This window comes from Myotis lucifugus, unplaced genomic scaffold (genome assembly GCF_000147115.1).
Source record: "Myotis lucifugus unplaced genomic scaffold, Myoluc2.0 scaffold_283, whole genome shotgun sequence".
In the NCBI taxonomy this organism is placed as follows: domain Eukaryota; kingdom Metazoa; phylum Chordata; class Mammalia; order Chiroptera; family Vespertilionidae; genus Myotis; species Myotis lucifugus.
In genome coordinates this window covers 715982-733724 of record NW_005871331.1, presented here as the reverse complement: position 1 = coordinate 733724, position 17743 = coordinate 715982, and the positions used below count along the sequence as shown (strand labels likewise).

General features: G+C 42.7%; 1 protein-coding gene across 7 annotated transcripts in view; it reads left to right on the top strand.

The window, feature by feature from the left end:
* The window catches only part of MOBP (myelin-associated oligodendrocyte basic protein), a 33194-nt gene extending 15967 nt beyond the window's left edge, over positions 1-17227 (top strand). For 4 of the 7 annotated variants that reach the window (XM_023763393.1, XM_014465223.2, XM_023763395.1 and 1 more), the window contains 4 exons: positions 70-384; positions 8346-8553; positions 16023-16102; positions 16220-17227. In XM_023763393.1, the coding sequence (XP_023619161.1) occupies positions 70-349 (280 nt within the window). In that variant the 3' untranslated portion in view covers positions 350-384; positions 8346-8553; positions 16023-16102; positions 16220-17227. Of the gene's footprint in view, positions 1-69; positions 500-8345; positions 8554-14444; positions 14569-16022; positions 16103-16219 lie in introns of those variants that run through there. The other 3 variants (XM_023763399.1, XM_023763398.1, XM_023763397.1) reach the window with 3 other exon arrangements.
* Positions 17228-17743: the final 516 nt, after the last annotated feature.

Genomic DNA, 17743 nt, shown 5'->3' with positions numbered 1-17743 from the left:
CTGTCAGCATCCCTTAAGCAGCAGAGGAGAGCCATGGCTCCAGCCTCCAGCTTCTTTTGGCCCTCTCAGAACCAGGCGCCGTGCACCGTCCCCCCAGAGGCCCAAGATTCAGCCAGCTGCACCCCCCGCGGTGGTCAGAGCACCAGCCAAGCCACGGTCCCCTCCGAGGTCTGAGCCACGGTCCCCTCCAAGGTCTGAGCGTCAGCCACGACCCCGTCCAGAGGTCCGACCACCACCAGCCAAGCAGCGCCCCCCTCAGAAGTCCAAGCAGCCGCCACGCAGCAGCCCCATCAGAGGGCCAGGCACCAGCCGTGGGGGGTCCCCCATCAAAGCTTCTAGGTTCTGGTAACACCATCTCTTCCCTTGTGTTCCCCCAGCCCTAAGGTTAGTAGCCGCTTCCTGTGTTTACTAATATCTGGGTTATCTCAAGGGCCCTCCTTCAGCCTTTCCAAACCTCTGCCGTCAGTTCCCTGCATTAAATCCCCTCTGTTTGAAAGACCTAGTGTGGCTTCTGCTTTCCTTATACATGCCATCGACACAATACTTCAGATGGCAGTTTCCATGGTTTCCTTGGTCTACTGGAACTGGAAGTGATTAATTTATTGGTTCAGAGTATTGACCACAGTAACAGATCGAGTAGATGAGAGTCTGGATTCCTGTGCCTCGGAGAAAGGAGAAATGGTCACTCTAAGGAATACCTGGGTATGTGTAAAGCAGAGGTTCAGCCATTTTGTCTATCCTTCCTCCCAACACACTTCATCTAATGTCAATCTCATTCATTTATATATATATATATATATGTGTGTGTATATATATATGTGTGTATATATATATATATTTATATATTTAAATATATATATATACACACACACACACACACACACACACACACACACACATATTATTTAATTTAGAGAGGAAGGGAGAGAGAGAGAGAGAGAAACATCAGTGATGAGAGAGAATTACTAATTCTCCTGCACGCCCCCTACTGGGGATCGAGCCTGCATCCCAATCATGTGCCCTTGACTGGAATCGAACCCAGTACCCTTCAGTCCACAGGCTGATACTTTATCCACTGAGCCAAAACAGCTAGGGATAATCTCATTCATTCATTCACTCAGTCAGTCATCTAACAAATTTGGTTCCATACCTACAGAGTGCCGGGCACCATGCTGTAGGAAGAGGCATGGCAATGAACAGCCAGTTATGTGTGTGTGTGATTCACTAGGACCAAACAAGAGAATAGCTGGTCACAGTGTAGGGTGGTATAAATGTCCTAATATTGTCACAGTCAGTGTACATTGGGCTATAGGAGTCTGGAGCAGGGCCCTGCTTCACCGAGGTTGCACAGAGGTGGTCAGGCTGGGATGAGTAGAGGGTAAAAGGCAGGGGATCCATGTAGAGAGAAAAGATGCAGAGAGGCACATTTCATCTGCATCATCTTAGGCAGGTCAACTTTTTTTTTAATCTTTATTTTATTTTATTTTTTAAAATAGGTTTTATTGATTTTTTACAGAGAGGAAGGGAGAGGGATAGAGAGCTACAAACATCGATCAGCTGCCTCCTGCACACTCCCCACTGGGGATATACCACAACCAAGGTACATGCCTCTGACCGGAATCGAACCCGGGACCCTTGAGTCCGCAGGCCGATGCTCTATCCACTGAGCCAAACTGGCCAGGGCTAATCTTTATTTTTTAAAGCAATTTTAGGTTTGCAGCAAAATTGGGCAGAAGCTATAGAGATTTCCCATATACTCCCTGCCCACACACATGGCAGCCCAACTTTTAGTCCTTTTAATATTTGGAAATGAGCCTATATTATAAGTTATTAGTGGGTGTTCATTGTATTGGAGATTCTCATGTCTACTCTGAAGCCCAGCACCTCATAGCATAGTACCCTGTGTGCATGTCACATGGTATTTACAGAGATGGTATGCAGAAGAGTCAACTGGGGAGCATGTCACAGATTCTCACTTGAGAAACTGACCTACATCTCCCATAAATCACCGATCCACATTACTGTGATGTGGAACGTGACACATTACGGTTCTAAAAGTGAAAGCATTAAAAGTTTCCTGGGTTGAGCTGCTTTTAGCTCTTCAGGGCTCCACTTCTGAGAGTGGGATCTGTGGTTTTCTGAAAACCGTTGTGGCTGTGAGTGACTGATCTGGGGCCAGTCACCGGGCAGTGCTGTGTGTGCCTGTGACTCATTTGTTCACAGCATATCTCGTACCAAATTGCACCTTGCACACAGGAAGCCTGGAGGACCAATTTATTTCCATATGTATTTTTAAGCTGATTTTCCATGATATTGTGTACAGCACTGAACCAGGCTCTGGCAATCAAGGGAAATGATACATGTCCCTGGTCCAGATGCTCAGATGGTCACGACAGGTCACTATGCCACACACTGACCACCAGGGGGCAGACGCTCAATGCTGGAGCTGCCCCCGGGTGTTCAGTGCACTCCCATAGGCTCAGCCAGAAGCCAGGCTAGCGAGTGCAGAGGCGGTGGCGGGAGTCTCTCCTGCCTCCACAGCAGTGCTAAGCTGGCAGTCGGACATCCCCCAAGGGCTCCCGGACTGCGAGAGGGTGCAGGCCGGGCTGAGGGACCCCCCCCTCCCCATCCCCCCACAGTGCATGAAATTCATGCACTGGGCCTCCAGTGCAATATAAACACAGATACTTGACAAGCTAGGACTTACTTCCCTGAGCAATTACTATAAGGGGTTGGATAGTGTGCATTGTTAGAACCAGGTGTTAGGGCCCGCTGCTAAGGTCCGGGCTGTTAACGGGAGGTAGCTTGCCTGCTCTTCAGTCATGTGGACCCAAACATCCCAGACATTTTCTATGACATGACTTGTTTTCCTTTTGTTCTGCCTGATGCCAAGATGTTCACTCTGAATTTTCTCCTTCTAGAAAACCATGGAGCATTCATCCTTTCGTGCAGGATTGGATAAACTGGCCCTCCCAGTCCCTTTTCTGAGCCCTCCCTCTATTTCCCCAGACAGTAACATTGGCTTTGTAGTCATGTCTTAGACCAGTGATGGCAAACCTTTTGAGCTCGGCATGTCAGCATTTTGAAAAACCCTAACTTAACTCTGGTGCCGTGTCACATATAGAAATTTTTTGATATTTGCAACCATAGTAAAACAAAGACTTATATTTTGATATTTATTTTATATATTTAAATGCCATTTAACAAAGAAAAATCAACCAAAAAAATGAGTTCGCGTGTCACCTCTGACATGCGTGTCATAGGTTCGCCATCACTGTCTTAGACAGAACTTCTCTCTTACATGTTTGTGGAAAATTTGCATCCAAGCATATATTATGCTTAATTTCAAATTTCAAATTACCAAACCTAGTGTTTATGCCTTGGTAATCTATCTTTGGTCTTATCAGCCAAACAAAATCAGAAGTTCACCAGTCATTTCCCAGGGAACAGCAGAGTTAGGAAAGAGACCTGAGCTTTTGTTGTCAGATCAGGCTCTTGCCCTGCCTGTCTCTCAGGTTGCATTATTGCTTTTGTGAGTTTGGGTGACTGAACTCCTGAATGCTGCTCTCCAAAAATCATAAATTCCTTCCCATTCAGGAGCAAGCCTTTGCACATCATGATGGTCCATAGAGCATCTTTGCACATCATAGGTAATCCCTATGCAGAGGCCTGGGTTAGGCAGCTGTTTTCCCCCCCCAGTCTGACAGCTCCTCCCTGGTCACATGTCCTTAACCTAGACCACATGGTTAACCAGCCTCCCTCCAGTAGCCTTAATCCTATTGTCCTGTATCTTGTTACCTTCATCTCACAAATCCCTGATCTTACATCAAACTGATGACTCACCTGCACTACTGAAGTTTCCCAACTGCTGAGCCCGTGGCTGCTGAGCGTGGCTAGGAAAAGCCTTATAGCCCCACAAATGGATGAGCCTGTCTCCTCTTCAGGCCAACCTGCCCCACCAGCCCTCACATGTTTATCAGGATTTACACGTGTTTTTAAATGCTTCCCCTCAGCCTCAGAGGACAAAGCATGCTTTCTGATCAGGTCAGCCACACCTGTGATCTTCCTTCCTCCTGACTCCTCCAGGGTCTTGCATGTGCATGTATGTGTAATACACACACACACACACACACACACACACACATCCCACATATGTCCGGTTTATTAAGATACACAACCTTTTCAGAAAATAGCTCTATGCACACAACCACCACCACAATCAAGATATAAAATATCTTCATCACCCATAAAATTCTCATACTTCTTTGCAATTAACCCCAAGCTCCTTAAAACCACTCATCTTTTTTCTGTCTATAGTTTTGTCTCAACCAGAATGTTGTATAAATGGAAGCATACAGCATGGAGCCTTTTGAGTCTGGCTTCTTTCACTTAGCATAATGCATTTGAGATTGAACCACATTGTTGCATGAATAAATAGTTCTTTCATTTGCATTGCTGAATAGTAGTCCTTTGTATGGATGAACCTATTATAGTTTTCCATTCGCCAGTTGAAGGAGATTTAGGGTTTTTCCAGTTTTTTGTTTTTTGTTTTTGTTTTGTTTTTGTTTAAGAGGAGGTGCCTGTCGGTGCATGACAACAATACTGGTAATGATTTTTTTTAAATTTTTTAAAATATATTTTATTGATTTTTTACAGAGAGCAAGGGAGAGAGATAGAGAGTTAGAAACATCGATGCGAGAGAAACATCAATCAGCTGCCTCCTGCACACTCCCTACTGGGTATGTGCCCGCAACCAAGGTACATGCCCTTGACCAGAATTGAACCTGGGACCCTTGAGTCCGCAGGCCGACGCTCTATCCACTGAGCCAAACCGGTTAGGGCAGGGTTTTTCCAGTTTTGGGTGATTATGGATAAAGCTGCTATAAACATTCATGTGAGCATAAGTTTTCTTTTCTCTTGAGTAAATAACTAGGACTGGTATGACTGGGACATATGGCAGTTGTATATTTAAATGTATAAGAAAATGCTAAATTGTTTTCCAAAGTGGCTGTATCATTTTGTACTCTGACCAGCAATGTGCGGTGCTCTGCATTCTTGTCAGCACTTGGTATGTCAGTGTTTAAAAGTTTATCCATTCTAATAGGTGTGTAATTTTGCATTTTCCTAATGACTAATGATGTTGAGAATCCCTTAATGAGCTTGTATATCATCCACCATTTATTGGTGAAGTGTGTGTTCAATCTTTTGCCCATTTAAAAAAGTGGGTTTTTATTTTCTTATTATTGTATTTTGAGAGATTATAAAGTTTATCTAGATACAAATATATGTTTTGCAAATATCGTTTCCCAGCCTGTGGCTTGCTTTCTCATTTTCCTAACAGTGTTTTGTGTTGAACCAGTTTCAAATTTTACAAAGTCCAAATTATCGTTTTTTATGAGTTATGCTTTTTGTATTATGTGTAAGAATTCTTTGCCTAATCTAAGGTCACAAAGATTTTTTTCTAGAAATTTAAAAATTTAGGTTTTACATTTACATTATTTATCCATTTTGAGTTAATTTTATGGTGTGAGGCATGAATTAAGGTTCAATTTTTTTATATTAATTTTTAATTGTTTCAGCACCACTTATTGAAAAGATTCTCCATTGAATTACTTTTGCAATTTTGTTGAAAATTTGTTGGCCATAACATGTGAATTTATTTCTGGACTTTGTATTTTGTTCTGTTAATTTATATATCTTTCCTTTCAACATCACCACACTTAATTACTGTAGCCTTAAAGGAAGTATTAAAATCAATTAGTGTGAATTACCTAATATTGTTCTTCATTTTTGAAATTGTTTTTGGCTATTCAAGTTTCTCTATTTTTCCATATATATTTTAGTGTCAATGTGTCAGTTTCTACAATATATCTTGGTAGAATTTAGAATGAGATTGTGTTGAGTTTATAAATCAATTTGGGAAGAAGTAGTAACACTGTTGAATCTATTAACATGGTATACCCCTCCATTTATTTAGACTTTTTTACAGATCTTGCACATATTTTGTTTTATACCTAAGTAGTTTATAAAAGTGCTATTGAAATTGTTCATTGGTAGTATATAAAAACAATTGATTTTTGTATATTGATCATGTATCCTGTGATCTTGCTAAACTCACTTATTCTACCCTTTTCTGGGGGATTGACTGGGATTTTCTACATTGACAATATTGTTGTCTATGAATAGAGACAATTTTATTTTTTAATTTTTAATCTGTATGCTTAACCATATGCAAACCTACGCTATTTCTCTTAGAATATTTGTTTCTGAGAGAATTATTTTAACAAGATTAGGTCCTTGACAATTTGGCTTTCTGGATCACTAAAAGGGATTAGAGTCCAAAGGCTTGAGCCCAACCAGATAAGGTACTTGTGTTGGGTTGTAGGTTTATACCTGTACTTTCTTCATATTCTCATTTCAAGATACGGTTAATCTTTCCTCATGGTTCATTGATTGACATGCTCTATCATTAAACCAGTGAATAGGCATGAATGTGTTTTGGATTTAAAACACAAAGAGGTTCTAATCACTGCTAGAATTTGGGGACTATTTTGAGTTGGTCCATGTGCATGATGCGTAAACTATTTCATGTAAGTAGAGAACCTCGCTCCTGTGTCTGCAGAATCATCATGATTGTCAGTGGTTAGGAGCGTTGGCACAGCCTTCATATTTCTGGCTTAGCAGATGCCCACCCCCTCCCTAGGCTCAGTTGGTATCTCCACTTCTACATAGTGGACACCATATAGTCTATCTCCCTTGCTGGAGTGTACATGAGTCAGGAGCAGGGACTCTGTCTTTCACTCATGTCTCCAGGGCCCTACTCGGGGCTTAGCTGATGTTATTGGCCGAACGAGACCTATAAATACACCTAGTCTGGCGCAGTGGGGAGGGCAAGGACACTGGCATCAGGTTTGCATCTGAGCTCTGCTGCCGGTCCAAGTTACTTATTCTCTCAAAACCACATTTTTTCCCATCTGTAAAATGAGGTTGTTATCTACCTCACTATTTATCATTGTAAAGTACTTAGTGTAGGATCTTATAGACTAGGTAGGTGGATGCTATTAGAACTGTTACTTAGTGGATACGTTGTGCCATTTAAACCTAACTATTAGCCCATTCTCCTCAACTCAGTTGCTCCCACTTGTTGAAATTGAATTCAGGGGCTGTTGCTGCACAATTTGGCCATCCCCAGTGCCACCGATGTGGCTGCCATTGCCAGTAAAGTGCCAATTACGTAACTAGGTGCTTATATTTTCTAAGATGCCACAGTGGCTGATTGCAGTGGTACCTGCACGGTGATGCTTGGGATCTGTGGGCTGCTATGCTACTGTGCTCATCCAGGGTTTTATATTCGGCAGGATCTGTGTGGAGCTCTAATATGAAAAGGCTGTTTCCTGTGGAGGTCATAGAGGCAATCAGGAAAATATAAAGATTCCCTCCCCAGATTTCAAGGGATGTGTTCCAACCTCCCAGGCTACTAAAATTCACTCTGCAAATTTCAACCAATTGTTTCTTCATTTGTCCTTAATCCTGTCTGAAGGGCACCAGCATTGTTAGCTTGATATATAATTTGGGGTTTTGGAAAATGCTGTTGTTAATATGAATTTTAGGTCTAAAATAACATTTTAGGAAAAGCTGTGATTCCCATAAGTTCAGTCCATAGTGTAAAAGTATGGCACACTTCTGATATATGCATCTTTGCTATTTTTTTCTTTTTTAAATGAAAAATGTTGATGATGATCTGAAACTGACAGTCTCGTTTCATAGGTGGTCACAAAAAGTTCTGCTGTCTAAATGAATTGCAGTTAATATACTATGGAGAATAAGCTTGCAAACAATGCTTGTCTGGGGCCACATTTTCATATCTTTCCTGGGTGTTGTTTATTTTCTTGAATACAGTCTGGTCCCCATTAAAATGGGAACATGTCAATATAGCCACAATTTTATCATGTGAGTGCATATGCCCTATGTGTATATTTGTGTACACTCATGTCTTTACATTCCTGGGCAGTGTGACTGGTTTTTTTTTTTCCCATAGGAGTGGGGTGGTACTTTGATTTCCTTTGCGTTTTTCTGTGTTTAAAATTTATCTGCAGTGATTAAATAGAAAAGTAATAGTTGTTGCACATAAAAATAGAAAGACCTTTAAAAAGTATCTTTTCTAGGATCAGGCTAGGAAAAAATATTATTTTAGCCAGGTACTACCAGAATTGAGAAATTAAACAGAGGGACTCTAACGATTTTCCAGAAGACAAATCACCTCAAAGGTAGTCTACAAATTCAGTGTCACATGAACTGAGCACTTACCAGGGTCATGGATTTTTATGTCTCTCTTTGTAAACCAGATTGAGAAGGAGGAGCAAGCCAACCCCAAGGAAGAAGTAACCAAAGAGGAGTTTCAAGTGAATGGATGGCCTCAGCTCCTGGACACACTGCTGCCTGACCCACATGCCCTTGGGCAAGCTCGCCGGTTCCGAATATGATGCAGAGGCAGACACCTGCTGATGCCCAAGGTCTCCATGGCAGGAGGGCCAACGGGCAGCCTGCCTGGAGGTGAGAGGGGCATCTCTGTGTTATGCTCCAGTCGGTGGGTCCCAGCAGCGCCCCATGGGCTTCAGAACTCAGGGCATGGCTCTATTGGTCTCACCTGCAGTCCTTTCTCCCCCAGGATGTGCCAGGCCCCCAGGGTCTTCGGATTAGGATGGTTGAAGTGCCAGCCCATGTGTTAACCTCTAACCCCTATTCCTTTCTGTCCCTGGCATCCTGTTGCAGATCCTTGATCCTGTTTAGATCCTTGATCTCCTTCTTTGTAGTGAGTTCCCTGTACTAGCCCACAGTCAGAGGCACAGTTTGCTCTGGGGAAGATCCACATTCTTCTCAGAGTAAGATAATAGGCTCTCAGATAATCTAGAGATGCACAGATATTCCCAGGGAGGGTCAGAGGGGTCTACATCCACATGGAACCAATGTACTGTGTCAGAAGCTAAGAGAAAAGGCCCGAGAAAGCAGCCCCTGTCTCCAACCTCATGGAGGAATTTGTGAATGTCTCTTCCTGATCCCGGCCTGAGTGAGAAAAAATACTCTAAGGCACCGCTTTTGAGCTTGTCAACCCATCTGGATGATCTCAACTCCAGAATTCATTGCTTTGCAAATTGTGCCACTTTGAGCAGGTTATTGGCCTCAACCGTGATGCCCTGCTCCCATCCCCTCTTCTGGGGAGTCCTGGAAACGGGGCTGCTAAGATGGGCCCTCCTTGCAAAGCAGGAAATATTGTTTTCCCACCTCCTCACTTCCCTGAGTGGGCAGATGGCCCCCGGGCACTTTCACGAGACCAGGAGGTGTGCTCAGAGAGTTGAGTTGCTATAGCAATAATGCCCAGTTCCTGGGCAGGATTGAGGCCTGGTCCCTCCATGCTCTCCCTAGCTGGACCCCTTCACATTTCTCTCTGATACTGTAGTGGGATCAGGAGAAAAAAAAAGAGCTTGGCTTTGGGGAGAGGAGAATTAAGTGGGTGGAGGGGTGAGTTAGGGGAGGTTAAGCAGCCCAAGACTTCTCTTCCTGTGTAGGAAACCATGCAGGGTGTGTTGGGGGCGGGGAGTGGGAGGGGAGAGACTTGTCCAAATCATAATGGTGCAGGATTGTGGTTGAATGCCCATCTCTGCTCTGTTTTACTCCCACTACCTGTAGCCCTAGACTCTTGGGAAGGACTTTGGTGTCAGTATGGGCTCTCTATCACCACCATAGGAATTAACCCTCCCCCGCCCCCATCTACCCTAGTTCCACCACACCCCCTACACACATACACATGCTATAGGGAGGGAGTGTTTCCACAGGTTAAATGAAGGACTCTCAGGTCACCTTGTGGATTGGTGTGTGTGTGTGTGTGTGTGTGTGTGTGTTAGGTTAGGGAACTTGGCTTTGGGAGAACATCTTTGGGCTCTCATTTTTCTCTCCCACTCTCTCCCACGCACAAGTCCCTCCAAGTCCACATTGGATCCATGTCCCCTGAGGACCCTGACCTCTTAAACTGATCATCAGAAAAAACAAACTCTAACATACTCCCTTCTGGGCCTGTCTTTGACTTAGGGTTCCATTGCATGCCACACACTAGCCTTATAGGAGCCCCTCTTGGCCACTTTCCTTACATCAGAGTTGGAAGGTGGAAGGAGAGGGTTGGAGTGGATCCATCTGTCTTTAGGCTCCAGCAGGGTCCATTCCAGAAGCCATCCCAGCTTATTTGAAGCCCAAGCTTGGCTGATTTATATGTTGGGATTGAAGGGTGAAAGATGCAAACAGTAGCTACTTCCTCCACCCTTCCCACCTCCCAACACTTTTCTTCTTAGGTCTGGAGGTGATGTGGAGCCAGGCTCCAGACCATAAGGGTAAAAGGCTTATGGTTCATCCAGGCTTAGCTCACTCTGCCTGGGACTCAGATGCCCTTTCCCTACTGAGGAAGACGACACTTTCTTGCCTTCTTCCCGTCTCTCCTTTTGTACTTGTAAATAAGATGGTGTCATATCTACTCAGTGCTTGTCCCCATCTCGGGGCTCTGTTATTGTTCATTCTGCCTGTGATGCTCTGGCCTAAGATCTGTGCCTTCAGCTCAGAGTGGTTTCCATGGTTACTTTCTAGCCCATCACTCTCGTTTGTCTGTCTTCACGGCGCTTATCACCCTGTGGAATTATCTTGTTCATTTTTTCACTTGTTTATTGCGTGGCTCCCTTTCCTTCCTAATGTAGACCCCAGGACTGCCAGTACCCATTTACTGCTACATCCTCAGTTCCCAGCACTAGTAAAAGCAATAAATACTTGTTGATTGAATGGATGTTTGTTTGTTTGTTTTTTTATAGGAACAATTTTTTAAAAATTTAGAGACTTGAGGAATCAAAGATGTCTGTTGTCTTTAGTAATAAGGAATTTTTGGTGACTTTGTAGGGCACCCTCTGTATGGAGCAAATGGAAGGTGAGGAACAGGAATTCACGAAGATTGATGTAACTCCTTCAACTAAGCTTGACCATAAAGGGAAGCAGAGGATAGGGCCAGAGCAGGAATTTTCCATGAACTCAGGAGACACTTGAGCATGAGGAATGCCCTGGGAAGAAGGCAGCAGAGAGGGTGCATGAAGGAGGAGGAGATTAATTGATAGAGTCAAGAACTGAGGATGTGGGAGGTGGAATCCAGAGAACAGATGAGGGGATTAGGAATGGATTCAGAGGTACCTTTTTATTAGGAAAAAATTGAAGAAGAAAAGGAGAGTAGAGTCTGATGGGTGTGCAGGGTCAGTGGCAGGAGCTTGGGTCATTTCCCACCTTTGGCTTTGATTTTCTCTTGAAGTTGGAGGTGAAGTGGCCTGTCCACAATGAGGGTGCTGGTATTGGGGTCAGAGATAAGAGTGGTGGAGAAGAAACCACTTTATCTCAGGTCATCGAAATCTTCTTAAAAAAAACCTTCCCCTGGTGAATTTAATTAATGAGTTAATTAATTTACAATTCAAGGCAATATTTTGCCACTAAGTCCTTGCCTACAACTTCATATTTAGATGTAAATCCCGGATCTAACTTGAGACCCATGTAGTCTCAGAAGAGTTGGAGCAAGAGAGAGTCTTATCTTCTTAAGGAATAAAGAATGATGAGGAAGCCTTCACTCTTGGAAGCTATAAAATTTCTGACAGCTCACAGCCAGATGGGGCTGTTCTGTGAGACAGTAGTTTGCTGAATGTCATCTGGGCTGCTGTTCTAACATCAGAGGAATGTGGAAACTCACCCTGGAAGGGTCCTAGGAGGGCTTCCTGCCTGACTCCATAGCACATGTGCCAGGCCCATTAATAACACCATTAAAGGGTACATATTACCTCTGTTGAAATATAATGAAGTGTTCTTTTGTTTAAAGATATTTTTTATTTATTTCAGAGAGGAAGGAAGAGGGAGAGATAGAAACATCAGTGATGAGAAAGAATCATTGATCGACTGCCTCCTACATGCCCCACACTGGGGATTGAGCCTGCAACCCAGGCATGTGCCCTTGACTGAAATCAAACCTGGGACCCTTCAGTCTGCAGGCTGACACTTTATCCACTGAGCCAAACCAGCTAGGGCTAATGAAGTGTTCTTAATGGACAAAGAAGATTCTGTCGACTGGACAGTAGGGTGTACAGTTGTGATTTGGAGAGATTTTTCACACTTGCTCTTCTTATTTGTATGGCAGGTACATACTCAGAGGAATGTTGGGTAAAGATTGTGCTTCTTTATTGAGCATAAGCTATACATCCATCTTATAACACATAGCGTTTTGCATTTGTAAATGGGAGAGGTTGGTCATGGCCCCCATGGCCATTGAAATGTGACCTTGACCTTGCTGCCATAATGCTGTGACCTAGAAGTTTCCAATCTGAGCTGGTGGAGCCCTGGAATACTTGGAGATGCCACCTTATGAGATAAGAGGGAGGTGAAGTCAGCAGGCTCCTGGCCACACCTCCACATCATCTAAGGCAGATTTTAGGATCTATGTTGATTTCTAAATTTATATAGTTAAATGGTTCCACTGGAATAAAAGAATCTGACAGTCTCCACTTTCATGACTGAAAGCAAATATTGATAGAATAGTTATGTTAGTGATTTTCTGAATGATTTAGTGAATTGAAGAGTATACTGTTTGGAATTACATCATAGGTTTGGGTTACTTATTTCCGCTTACAAAACAATTTGCCAACACAAAGTTGATTGTTTTGACCTTTGATTAACTGACTAGGTTTATCCAAAGTGTGGCTGAGCAAAAGAGCATAGATTAACAAACATTCTTGATAATTATATTTATACTTTAAAAAATTTTATGTAAAAGTATTACACTCAACATGACACTCAACATTTCTGTTGCATATGCTACATTAACTATATAAACTACAGTAGTAATGCATAAAATGGGTTTGAGGAGAGTGGAGAAAATGAGAGACTAGAGTTTAAGTGGTAGCCTTCATAGCAAATAAAATATCTAGCAGATTTGAATAATTTGGCTCATAAAAGATCTCTTAATAATAAAACTAAGCTCTAAAAAGGTGTTAAATTTACCAAAGTAACATTCACATTGGGTTTTGAAGCACATAAATTCTCCCAATAGTTTCTTTATAACCTAAGGCTGGAAGCCTGTGAGGCCCAGGGTTGGCACCTGGAGAAGCTAATGGCCTTCTCTCTAGACCCTATAGGCTGGAAGTATTTTGTAGAGAGAGAAATAAAGATAGATAATCTCAACTAATTAGGGTCAGAAAGAAGGTAGTCTCTTATGGAGAAAGGCTTTAAGTTTCTAAAGAATCCTTTAGACAGAATGTAAGCCCACCAGGAAGAAAGTGTGAGAAAGAGTGTCTGGGTCCACGTTTGAGAAGGTGGCTGGTAGTGGTGGGAGTCTTTTCTCTGCTGAGTTAATGACAGGTGCTCCTGATAAAGATAGGAAGTTACTTTCATCAGCGAAACCAGCCCTTGCTGTAGAAAGTGGCCATTCTTCATTAATGAAACCACCAGGATTGAACCTGGGACCCTTTAGTCCACAGGCCGATGCTCTATCCACTGAGCCAAACCAGCTAGGGCTAGAGGTAGATATTTTCATCAGATATTGAAAAAGTCCCTTGGCCCAGGTGGTGGTCCATGAACAGCCCGATGCAAACATCCAGGCAAATCTATTTGATTAATGTGAAATGGAGATATCCCTCTTGTGTCCACCATCAAGGAGGGTTGGGTAGTGTGTCATCAGAGGGTGTGGGACCCACTAGACATTCTTCATGTTTGCATGCAGATTAGAGGGTAAGATTTTTCCTGACACCACATATATCCCTTACCCAGGTACAAGCCCACTCACAACTAATTCACTTCTAGGCATTCATCTTCCATAGTAAAGAAAGGTGAATGGCACTGTGGGGAGTACAGTGCCCTGTACTTATCAGACTATCTCATGGGAGCCCATCTGGTTTCCAGAACCTCTTATTGATGGGATTTATTTAGTAGATCTTGCTGGATTTGGGTTTATTTCTGAAGGCTCTGAAGTACAACAATCTTTGGGCTTGCTACCTGCAATTTCTGTCTTAGGCAATTTCTGTCTCAGGAAGGCAGTGTCTCTCTTTTCTACAGGAAGAAATCTTGATGCATCAAAAAGAAAAAAAGCCTGGTGTCCTGGGGTTTTTTGTTTGTTTTTCCAGCAGAGTTTTACATAATCTGTTTTCACTATAATTCACCCTCCATTTCTTAAATTCTCCATGAGCACCCTCTTCTGCAGCCAACAGCGTCTGTTCTTCCTCTTCTGTCTTGTAAGCTTTCTGAGTCAGGCCCTTGAACAGTCTTAGTTTTCTGATGGGGATCATTAAAGATCTCTACTGTCAGCTGCAAGATGTGGCATTTATTTTCAACCAGAGCTTTGGCTGCAAGTAAAAAAAGCATCATCTTCCAACTTTTCCCCACAGCTGACGTCTTGCTGACACCTCATTATGTAGCTTGTAATGTTAATGATGTCTGTCTTCATTCAACTCCTGGCAATGTGGATTTCGCTACCGTCTGATTCCCCTGACTTTTCATCTCCTTACTATGGTAATCTGCCAACTAACTTTTTATTTTAAAAATAATCCTGTCCATTTCTTTCCCTAAGGGTTTTCTCCTCTGATGCAAAGATCAAGTGGTTTCAGCTGCATAATGTATTTATTCAGAATGTCAACTCCATTATTTTTCTAAGCCACAGCTTCTTAAACAACCAAAGATCTTCCGTGATTTGCTCACTGATCTCAGTAGGCAGTGCTGGGAGCGCAGGAACAGCTAGGGGCAGACGGAGACCATAGCCTTCTCTTCACTCCAGGGTCCTGCATGCTCTCCAACTGCCATCCTTCTTTCAGCTCCTGTCTTCCATCTCTTTCCCTCACTCACCTGTCTTTCTACAACTTAAATTCACAAAACATCCTGGTTTTCAGATCTCTGGCAGAGCTACTATCAGTCTTTCTACACTTTCATTGCTCCGGGCTTCACAGTCCACACTGCCTTCTCCAGATCTTTTTACAGGTGCCGACAGATTCTGCCAAACCAACACCACTTTCACTGAGGCAGGTCCCCACTGTCAGGTAACTAAGAATAGCCCCTGATAGGGCTGCTGTTCTACAGCCAGGTGTGTTCTCTCCAATCTTGGTTTCTTCACTTCCCCAAATGGCCTGGTGCCCAGGTGCCATTATGCCCTGCAGGCGTGTTCACCTGCATTAGGATGGTTGTATCATTGCGGAACCTGTCTCCTTAACATCCTTTCACCTACATATTTAGTTTCCTGTTACTTGCATTGTCTCAAATCTCCGGAAGTCCTCAGTCAGATTTTTGAACCCAGTTCCTCACGTGATGCCTTCCATTTTTTTCTAGTGTAAGTTTCCCTTTGGAGAACTATTTGGGTCCTAATAATAGAATAGCTGGAGTCCTAAGGAAGAGCTGGTAGCATTGAGCACCAAAGTTTTTCTTTCTTCCTTGAAAAGCTTCCTCAATGGACTGTCAGATGCAAGGGGCCAAAACAAAGAAAATGTATATTCAAAGCATGGAGATGGAAGGGTTGAGAATGTCCAGAGCTCTTTCTTTCTTTTAAATATATATTTTTATTGATTTCAGAGAGAGGAAGGGAAAGGGAAAAAGAAACATCAATGATGAGAGAAAATCATTGATCAGCTGCCTCCTGCATGCCCCCAACTGGGGATCGAGCCCGCAACCCAGGCCTGTGCCCTATTGGAGAATCCAACCATGACCTCCTGGTTCATGAGTCAACACTCAACCACTGAGCCACACCGGCTGGGCCAGAGCTCTTTCTTTGTTTATGTGCCTACTCTTGACAATCATGTGACCAGAAGGCACGGGGTTCTAGGATTTGCCCAGCTTCAGACACCTACCCACTCCTTTGGTCAAAGGACAGTATCTATTTCTAAAGAAGGTGGGGGGAGGTCCAATAGAGAATGTACAAATAAAATCACCAAGAGACTCATATAGAATTCTAGTTTGACTGATTTTATTCCCCCAAACAGCATTTTGAAGATACCATTCTATTGTCTTCTGACCTCTATAATTGCCAATGAGAAATCTGCCATTCTACCTGCCTTCCATTGTAAGTAAATTGTATTTTCCCTTTGGTTGTTTAAAAATGTTTTTCTTTTGTTTTGGTATTCTAAAATTTCACTATGGTGTTACTCACTATGGACTTATTTCTATTTATTCTGCTTAGGACCCAAGTTTCTCCAATACGAAGATATATATCTTTCTTCAGGGCTATGAAAAAAATATATTGTACAACCATCATAATGGCAAAACTAAAAATTTTCAAGTGTTGACAAAGATGTGGGGAAAATTCTCATACGTTACCAACGAGAATTTATAAACTTCTACGACACCTTTGGGGTGAAGTCTGTGGATACTAGTAAAGCAGGATATTGTATAGAACAAGCAATTATAATTTTAAATACCCATCCTAGAGAAAACTTGCATTCATAGAAAAAAGGAGATACTAGTGTAAGTTTAAATCTGTTCAGTGAAGCATGGTTTGCCATTGGGAAAAAAAGAGAGAGACATAGAAAGGAATTAATCAATATCCACCAATAAGAGAATGAATAAATCAATCATATATTTAAATAACTAAACAGCAGTTAAAACAAGTGAATCAGATATACCCATACCAAGTAGATAAATTTGGAAAACAAGATGAAAAATATAAAAAGCAATAGTAGTTGGTAAGTGCAATATGATGCCCTGTGCAAGATTTGAATGACTCACAATGCTATAGTTGCCAAATAAGCAGAAACCTTAAGATCTCACACTTTCTCTGTAATGCAAGAGAATTTAAAAAATGACAACAAAATAAAAGGTTACCCAAGAAATATCTGTCCTCTTGGAAAGCAAGAAGAAGATTTGAAATAATTACTGGCTTGAAGAAATAATAGAAATTAAAAGCTATATGGAAATGGCCAACAATATTAGCCAGATGCAAATGATTTTGGAGAGATAAGTGGGGGACTGATGATAAGCCTAGCGTCTCTCCAAGGTTATAAGTCTTAGAAAACAAACATATCTGTTCTGAGTCAGTTTTGGATCTGGATTGTATTGTGATTCCTGCAGGTTTCTGACATGGGGAAAAGGGGGAATAGATAGAATACTTCCTCTCTCCCCACCTTCCTTTAGTAATACATAGAAAAACACAGAAGATAATAGAATGTTGTAGAATGTGGAGGGATGTTAGGTGGAGAAAGGGGGCATCCAGAGCAGTCTTGTGCTGGGAGCCAGGGCAGCTAAACACTGGCTTATTCCTGAAGCTCTACCAAGGCATGGCCCTATGTCCTTCAGTGAGTGCAGGCAGACCCAGCCAAGTTAAGGGGCAGGTAAGACTATGGAGGCAATGCCAGAGGAAGTCCTGTTTAAGGTGTGGGGCTGGGTTAGAACAAATAGCAGAGAGTAGGGAGGAAGTGTAGTAGATTCAGATGAAATGTAGCTCAGAATACCAACCCCTCAGAGAGAGGAATCTGGCCAAGTACTGTCCCAAGGCAGCTGGCGGGCGAGGCCTGAGTGTCCTGGCTTAGGCCGTCATTCTCTGTTGAAGTGGCAATAAAAAGGCAGGGGAATTCAGCTACACAGAACCTTCAGGTAGAAGTGTTTCTCCTGCCTAAATTAAGGTGCTAAATGAACAATAAAATGAGAACCACTGCTCTACTGCAAACAATTTCCAACGATGAGTTATCTGAGGCCATTACATTCCTGG